General features: G+C 31.7%; 1 protein-coding gene across 1 annotated transcript; it reads right to left on the bottom strand.

Annotated features, from left to right (window-relative positions):
* Positions 1–4,632: 4,632 nt before the first annotated feature.
* Positions 4,633–6,671, bottom strand: LOC110691771 (protein FAR1-RELATED SEQUENCE 5-like). Its single transcript, XM_021868721.1, has 4 exons — positions 6,159–6,671; positions 5,380–5,855; positions 5,143–5,289; positions 4,633–5,026 (listed from the first exon to the last, which is right to left on the bottom strand). The coding sequence occupies exons 1-4, from the start codon at positions 6,669–6,671 to the stop codon at positions 4,633–4,635; spliced, it is 1,530 nt and encodes a 509-aa protein (XP_021724413.1).
* Between the last annotated feature and the right edge of the window lie 3,112 nt (positions 6,672–9,783).

Genomic DNA, 9,783 nt, shown 5'->3' with positions numbered 1-9,783 from the left:
CCAGCCACTTAGTACGGTTGTTCCAATCTTGTGCAGTATATTTTTGGGTTCCTTGGTACGCCAGTTAGCCCCTGTGAGAAATTTGACACGATTTTTAGTAATTGGGTTGATTACGTAAAGTGATCGATCTGATGAAAGATCGTCTCACTTAGCTTAAAGCTCCTAATCATTGGCTCATCGCAAAAGGCACCGACATACTGGTTCATAATTCGGCAAAGGCACCGACATACTGGTTCATAATTCGGTAAAAGGCACCGACATACAGGTTCACAAGCAGCAAAAGCGCCGACGTACAAGCATAGCAAAAGCAAAGTTCAAGCGAGCTTTTTTAAAGATCGACAAGCGGAGGTCTTCGGTAATTTCCTTTGGAAAATTATCGCAACAAATGAGGATAGCTTCAAGCGAGGATATCTTCGGCAGCATTCCCTAGCTTGCGGAGAGTTGTCACAAACAACTGAAGGTGATTTCAAGCGAAGTTGTCTTCGATCGTGTTCCCTAAGATGTGGAAGATGGTCACAAAGCGGAAGAGGATAGTTTCAAGCAAAGCAATCTTCGATAGTGTTCCCTAGCTTGTTGAAGATTATCATGGCGGAATTGGAGGCAGTTACAAGCGTAGCAGTCTTCAAGCGGGATGTCATTCTCTAGCTTGCAGGAGGTCATCAATACAGCAAATAAATCAGCAAATCGGTTACTTTAGAGACGTGTGCTCGACGGTGCAAGATACGCGTTTCTTAACACTTTTATCTGTTTAAATAACGCTAGTTTGCAGGCATCGGCGTTACAAGTGTGATTTAGGATCGCAGAACGTTCTGAATCATTCTCCGTCCGTATCGCTACTTTGACTTTTGTTTTCGAAACGTGCGTTTCTCCAAACTCAGTCAAAGTGGGGGCTTTCGTAGACACCCATTTGTGTCTCCCCAAAACCAAACCCAGTGATGAGTACCTTTCACGTCGAATAATAATCGAATGAAGTGAAAGTGTGGAAAGTTTAGTGTTGCGGATAGTTTTAATTTCTTTTCTCTTCTCTCTATTTTTGAAAACCTATTTTAAGAAAACAGCCAATCCAGTTTGGTTGGTCCATGATATGGGTCCAATAGTGGTGTAGTTGAATACGGTTTGAAAAGAGTTTTCCAACGACATATTATAAGCCCAATTCCGATGAATATTGAGGAAGTTATGGCCAAATTACCAAACTGGGCCCGATTTGAGCCTTATATGTGGCCAATGATCTAGAGGAGGGCCTAATATAGATTTATCATTCATGCATTAGGAATGATTTTAGTCTTCTAGATTCTTCTAGAAGGTTCTTTTGATTCCTAATTCAATTAGCATTGATAAATTGAATTTTGTTGAATTTTTAGTGTTTTTATTAGAATAAAAGAATGTTTTTGAGGAAAATACGATTTTATCCTCCTGTATGGCAATTTCTATCTGATTTTAAGAAAATGCGTCAATAATTAAGTTAGCGCCAAACGCCAGCTTTAGCGCATGACGCTAAGCTTGGCGCTTGGCGCTAGCGTTAGCGCCTGGTGCTAATGTCAGCGTCTGGCGCTAACCTCGTTTTACGCGTCAGAACTCTATTTTGATATTTTATCTTTTTGGCTGATTTTCTCTATAAATAGCCTTCTAAAAACCCTATTTTCATTCACCAACTCTCATCAAGATTTTCTTGATTACTCTCTCTCTCTCTTTTCTCAACTAGCCTTTTTCTAAAATACAAAATTCCGCATTCGTAAGACTTAGATACACCTAGCCATATTCGAAGTTTCCTTCGCCCTAGACGTGAAAGGTTTAATTTCTGAGGGTTTGGTCCCAAATCTATCTTTCAATTATTTAATTTAATTGTTGTTTATTATTTTCCTTGAAGTTACTAACGTGTATATTTTGTTATTAGAAAGAGGTACGAGGCATCCAAGTAAGTAATTTTAATGGTTTAATTGATATTATGATATAGAAATCATGCTTAGGTTGTTATTTTAATTCCTAGTATCATGTTAGGATGTTTTTCTTAATTTGATGTTTAGGGTGACAACAATAAATTCCTAGTATCATGTCTATGGTAACTTTAATACTACCTCCATTACAGGTTATGTGCAACGATTTGACATAAAGCAGAGAGGGGAAATTTCTAATCGTTGCACATAACCTGTAACGGAGGTAGTACTAAGTATGATTAAAAGTATGATGCTTCCTATGTTCTTCCTAATATTTATGATTGTTAGTATCATATTAGGGTTAAAGCTTTGATTTTTATTGTTTAGTGACATGCTAAGGTTTGTTATTAATCTTGTTAGTATCATGCCTAGGATCTTGCTACTATTATTATGCTTTAACATGATTCATGATTATTTTTGTTTTGATTATTATTAATATTTATAATTATATATTATTATATAGATTATTATTAAGTTGCTTGATTTTTATTGTTATTGCTTGATCACGCCTTTTTTGCATATTTAAAGGGAATTGCTATTTGTAATCACACTTAATAAGATAATCAATAGTTTTATTTGTGCATTAATATTCAACCAACAATGAAAAACAGGTTTAGGGTAATTCTATTGATTACATGTTAGTCAGAAAGCGCTCATGAATACGATTAGAATAAAGTAGAGGCCTATTATTAGGGCAGGTTCAATCTCTTTTAGGTTGGATTTGTACCTTCATCCCCGAACTACCAGTCATGGTTCAAGACCTATTGGAGTTGACGATCTCTTGGATCGTTAAGGGGTGTAACCTTCACCTCGTGAACGGTTTACAAGTTCCTAAAAAACTTGTTGGTGACTCTTTTGCTCTATCTTCTTTCCCTTTGGACGCCACCGCACTTTAGTGTATGATCACAGTGGGGTTCAAGCTAGGGATTAATGCTTGAAATATTCCCTATATAAGGTGTTCAATTTTAAAGTACAAAAAAATACTGTTAAATTAATAGAAAATGGATATAAAGTAAAGGGAGAAATGGGAAAAAGTATTCAAGTCAAAGTCATTGATCTGACCCGAATGAGCCGACGCATGACCCAAAATTGACCCAAAATCATTAACCTGAAAAATGACCCAAAACCCGAAAGTAACCCAACCCAACCCATACCCGACTTGAAAATGGAGTTGACATAATGTTGACCAAACACCCGAACTCACCTGACCTGAAGTTGACCAACTCGAATTTGACCCAAAGAGTTTGACCCGAAGTGTTTGACCTCAAGTGTTTAACCAACTCGAATGTGATCATATAGCAAACTGGGGATGGGTCAAGTCTCCTACTTCATTTGCCTCACTAACATCCTGCCTATGTTAATCGAATTACAACCAGCCTTACATCTTATTAGACTTGGTACAAGTTTAGGTGAATTTAATAACCGATCAAATTACATTCAAGTCAATAATTAATGGTTAGAAAATTAACTCATTCTAGAATTTTAGTCAAATTTTGTTCAAGTCAATAATTTTACGGGTTATAATCGAGTTGAAATCACCAAGTCAATAATATATGGGTTACATTTGGGTCGGGTCATTTACACGTCAATTCATGTTCAAAATCGGTATCTGATTTGGTACAAGTTTAGGTGAGTTTGATAACCGGTCAAATTACATTCAAGTAAAGTCAATAATTAATGGTTAGAAAATTAACTCATTCTAGAATTTTATTCAAATTTGGTTCAAGTCAATAATTTTACGGGTTATAATCAAGTTGAAATCACCAAGTCAATAATATATGGGTTATATTTGGGTCGGGTCATTTACACGTCAATCCATGTTCAAAATCGGTATCAAATACTCTTGTCAACTCGGGTTCCATGAAAAATGTGACAAGTATTTTAGAACAAAAAATGGATATGGTAACAAGTATTCTAGGACAAAGGGAAGAATACAAGAAATTATCTTTAATTTTGTATGTAAGAACATTATATAAATCAAATAATTCATATGATATAAAATATGATAAAAGTAAATGAAATATTACATAAAGTTAAAATATAATAGCTAAAAGTAAACAAACTAAACTTAAGTTCTATAGTACAATTACTTATAGTAAATGTAAAAATATTACAATAATTAAAATAATAAAAAATATTTGTTCATTAAATCTTGATCTTGATCTTCCAAAACGTCTTCTAATTTCCAAGTATTAAAATAACTGCATAAAAATAAACATCAGTTATTTGTCACAAATTAAAGTAAATAAATTAGAATATAAAGTAAATAAATTACAACGTAAAGTAAATAGAAAACGTAAAGAGGTAAAATACCAAATAAAAAAATACCAAGTATAATATCACCTGCACAAAATAAAAAGTAAATGAAGTTACTATTAAAGTAAATAAATAGAAGTTTAAAGTAAATGGAGCACACTTAAAAGTAAAATACCTGAAAGACTACTTGTTTGGACAGTTTCTACTGTCATGGGAAACACCAGATTGCCCACAAGCTCTACAAGTTCTGCCTTTTTTTAGATTTTTCTTCAGTAGATATTTGTTTTGCACTCTTCAACCTCTTTGAACTTCTGGCAGAACCTTTATTAAGACACTGATTTGGAGGCAAGACATTTACATCAACTTCATTTGACCCAACCAAAACCTGAATATCAGCATCTTTCACCTCTTTTGAACTAGGTGCATTTTCAGGATTATTCTTTTATATCATCTGCTCCTCAAATGAAGATAATGTCCTAATAAGCTCAGATAAATCATCCTCAGATTGGTAAGTTAAACTCAGACAACTGAAAATCTTGGACCATACATCACTGACCAATTGCTTCTTCTTATCATACTTAGAAGCATCATCAGGAGCAACATCTATGACAGAAGCTTTCTTCAGAACATCTTTTCTCCAACGATTCAAGATATAAGCATCAGGAATTTCACGTATACACTTGCCTTTCATAACAAACAAAATGTGTCTACATAAAACACCTTGACTCTCAAACATTCTACAAGTACAACTTGACTCATATGTTGCCAAGTCAAAAATTTTCCTTTTCTCATGATCAACAATAACAGAAAACTCCACACCATCTCCATAAAGAGAACTACAACTTTCAACACCACATGAAAAACAGGCTTCCTGGCATTCTTCTTGAAAATCATAAAATATGGAACGAGTATAAACAACAGCAGCATGCTTTTCCAAGTGTAAATTAGTAACCAGTTGAGGCTCAATTTATTAAGCCTATACAACTCATCTTGTACATGCCTTTGAGCATCAAGAGCAGTTTCATAACGGACAAAGAATTCAACAAAGGTCACATGAGGGTTTGTAAAATTACAAAAGAAACTGTTTTCACCTTCAGACCTAGATGTAGAACACAATAACCCACCCATAAATAAGTCTATAAAATATGCAGGAATCCAAAGATGTTTAATCATGAACATGTATGCAAACCACTCATGATCAACAAGGTTAAACTCCTCCATAACACTATTCCAGCCATCAACAAATACATGAGGATCAATATCTCTATCCCAAACTACTGCACTTAACTTTTTCAGGAAATCAGTTTCATTACAAAAAGCAGTTCCAACCTTTTCAGGTACCTTCCTAATTATGTGCCACATACATAGCCTATGTTTAGTCTTGGAAAAAACCTTTTCTATGGCAATACCCATTGTAGGATCTTGATCAGTGATAATACAAGAGGGTTCTCTTCCCATACACTTCAAAAAAGTTTGAAATATCCACACAAAAGAATTTATGTCTTCTTTAGATAATAGAGCAGCACAAAATGTAACACGTCTTTTATAATTATCAACACCAGTAAAAGGACAAGAAACCAATGAATATTTATTTGTATCATAGGTAGAATCAAAATATAAAGAGTCCCCAGATAATTGATAATCTCTTCTAGCAATAGCATCAGCCTAAAAGATACGGGTCAAATGCCTACTTTCATCAACATAGTAATCAAAATAATAACCCCCTTTAGTGGTTTTCACTTTTTGTTCAAGGTTCTGAACAAACATTGCACCATCAACATTAGAGATATAAACTTTCAAGTCCCTAGAAAAAATTTTGAAATCATTTTTACCGCCCCTGACATTTTAAAACCCACCACAAAGTTCTTTCATGATCCTATAAGACATAACAGCCCCTATATTTAACCTTGAGTTGTCAAAAATAAACTTCTTATGAGCAAAATTTAAACCAACTTCATGTTTAGTAACCTGCCTAGTAATTGTAGAAATAGGGTGAGAATGAGATTCATAAAAACAATACACCATACACTTCCCACCAGTACAAAACCTAAATTTTATCTTAGCAGGACAACCAACTCTCTTCACAGTCTTTCTCTTTAAACAAGCACCTTTAACTTGTTTACAAGATTTCTTGTTATTTTTCACATACCCTTCTTTGCTATATAATAAATATTTGATTATAGTAACTCCTTTACTAGTAGGATCATTCTTATTCTTTTGTGATTTAGTAGTACTATAACGGACTTTAAACCCACACTGATTAGCATATTTGTAATAAAAGGCAATACCATCTTGAAGGGTATCAAATATCATTCCAACAAAAAGTTTGTTTTCAGAAGAACAACATGGCATATACTCTTTATCACCTCCAAAATTATAATATATTTTAGGAAGCAAAGGCTGAGTGCCTGTTTTAAAAATTCTTACATTGTTATCTTCAGTAGTGACAGAAGAAGAACAATGCTCTATGCTTTCAGACATGTTCCTGAAAAGTAAATGAATAGAAGGAAAAAGTAAATAAATAATAAATAAAAGTAAATAAACTATAACTAAAAGTAAACAATATTTTTAAAAAATATGCTTTACGCTTTCAGACATGTTCCTGAAAAGTAAATGAATAGAAGGAAAAAGTAAATAAATAGTAAATAAAAGTAAATAAACTATAACTAGAAGTAAACATTATTTTTAAAAAATATACTAATAAAAACTAATACCTCCGTTAATTTTTATGTGCAACTTTGGAATATTTTATATCTCACAAATAATACCCCAAAGTTGCTCATAAAAATTAACAGAGGTAGTATTAGAGATATACTAAAAAGTATATGCCTCAAAGCATAAAGTAAATAAAAAAAATTAAAAAACTTGAAGAAACTAAAAAACATGAAGTTATAAGAATTAAGTAAAACTAATAATGAAAAGTTAATGACTGAAAGCAAAAAGTAAATTTAAAACAACAACAAATTATACTACTAAATTAATAACAGCAAGCAATATACCAACTATATGCAGAAAACAACTACATTGAATCCGTAAGTGTAAAACCATAAAATAGGAATTAAAAACCAATATCGTAAAAATAAAACCCAAAATCAAACATTAAATTGTATAGAATAATTCAATGAACAATTGATAAGAAAAAATTAAGAAAAATTACAATAAAAAACCCTAAATCGAAAAACTCAGCTCAAAATAAACAATACAATCAAAATAAACAAACAAAATACAAATATAATTACAAAATTACCTCAATGATTGAAAAAAACTTGAAGAATACGATGTAATTGAAGATCAAAATAAATATATATATATATATATATATACATATGTATATATATATATATATACATACATAAATATATATACATACATATATATATACATATATATATATATATATATACATATATATATATATATATATATATAATATGAATCGACTTACAAATAAAAATTATGATATATATTTTTTAAAAATAAAATATGCGAATGAAATTAATTATGCATGTAACAACTACAATGAGAAAGTTGACAATTTAGCAAGTTTATTTAAAATTTTTTACAAAATAAAAGTTACTACCTTGGTTTTTTTTTTTTTTTGACATGTTTTGAATTTAGCACTATTCACACACTCCCCTTTTACCGTGTTTTGTACTTTATACATAATGTAAAATATAGTCATGTGGGATCTTGTTAGATTCTTCATGATGTTCAAAATATTAAATTTTTATAATTTTTGCTGATCGGTAACTAACAATATGAATGGTTGAAATTGTGCATTGGAAAACGTGACTAAAGAAACGTGTCAACTAAAAAGGATAGGAGGAAGTATAATTTAACTTCATTTTTAATATTTTATGTAACAGTGTTTTTGAAAAGCAAGTAATTTTGGAGGGAAAATATTTATTAATATGTTGCCAAGTATCTTGTTTAGTTTCATCTTTAGTATAATGTACGTAATATATTTCATAATATTTGTAATATAGTATATAGGAAGTAACAAATTTAATGAAAGATATTTTATTATATATAGATAAAAAAATATGCGTGGATAAGTGAATCTGGTGACTATAATCCCCAATACAAAGTAGTAAATACAAAGTAGTAAATACAAAGTAGTAAATAGTATTCCCTTCGTCCCTTATTTACATTCCTGCTTTTTTTTTTGGGTATTTCAACATTACATTCCTACTTTCCTCTTTAGTAAGTAAATTTTTACTAAATATCCCAAATTATCCCTATTTCTGTTTTGTAATTAATGCTTTATCTATTTTTCTCTCTCTTATTTTCTCATTCCCACTCTTAATAATGCCTTTAAAAATTCAGAATCCATGTACATTACTTTAGATCGATGAATATGATTGCTCCTTTTATTTTTCACCAAAAAATGTTATTAGCCTTTTTTCTTTTCAAAGGATTGATGACATGTGCATCATTTTATATTATTCAATCTTTGTTTTATTCAAAGACATCAATTAATGTCTTGTAATTCCCATTGTACTTTGTTTTATTGTTCTTTGCATTGTTTTATTTAAAGTTCCTTAATTCCAGTATAATTTTAGAAATAGGAATGTAAAAAAGTGACGGAGGGAGTAAGTAGTTGGTTTCATTTATATATTTTTTTAATACTACCTCCGATTCAAATTACTGGCAACTTTGGAAAATTTTATATCTCACAAACCCCAAAGTTGCGAGTAATTTGGACCAGAGGTAGTATAAAAAGTCATGGATGGAAAAAACATTATCCTGAACTCCTAAAGTGACATGTACAATGCATGATTTTGACAAATAATTTTTTATATTATCACAACTGTGAAATTATATGACTAAGTTTGGATATCAATATATATTTTAATTTTGAAAAAATTGCCCGCAATAATCCGACCTTTTGCCCGTCCGCTAAAAGTAATCCCACCTTTGGATTATTTTTTAATAATCCCACCTTTACCCCCCGATCTTTTTTATTGGTCTCAGTTTACATGAAACCGGCTAACAAGGTCAAGACTTGTGACGTGGACTTGGGTATTTAATTTTCCCTCTCTTAAACATGACAGGTCATCTCTCTCCCACCCACCCTATGTTATTTCTGAAATTTCTCCCTCCTTCCTCTTAACTTCTTATACAGAGCAATTAAAATTGTGTTTGAAGTAGTTCAACAACCATTATTGAAGCTTCAACAACTTTCGTACCTTTCAGTAAAGTCTCAAGCTTCCATTTTTGGCGGAATTGCGACAGCTAAACCCTAAGTTTTTCCATTTTAGGTAACTTTTTAAACCCTAACTTTTGCCTGTAATATGAAATTCATTGCGTCTAAATTTCGAACCCTAATCAATTGAACTGCAAGTTGATGAATTTTTTAGTGTAATTGCAATGTATTTGTTCAGTATGGTTGTGAATTGTTGTTTTGTTGGCCAAAAATTTGCGCTTTATGTGTTTGTTAATGTTAGTGGTGTTTGATTTGTGAAGTCTGGGTTTTTATTGTGTGCTTAATTTAGGTATGGGTAATATTACCTTGAAAATGTTGCATGGAGGTGTGTTTAAGGCTGGTAACAATGAGCAGTTGCGTTATAGGAATGGGGAGGGGAGAACTTTT

This window comes from Chenopodium quinoa, unplaced genomic scaffold, assembly GCF_001683475.1.
Source record: "Chenopodium quinoa cultivar QQ74 unplaced genomic scaffold, ASM168347v1, whole genome shotgun sequence".
In the NCBI taxonomy this organism is placed as follows: domain Eukaryota; kingdom Viridiplantae; phylum Streptophyta; class Magnoliopsida; order Caryophyllales; family Amaranthaceae; genus Chenopodium; species Chenopodium quinoa.
Note: the sequence above shows the minus strand (reverse complement) of the source record. Positions and strands in the feature narration are given on the sequence as shown.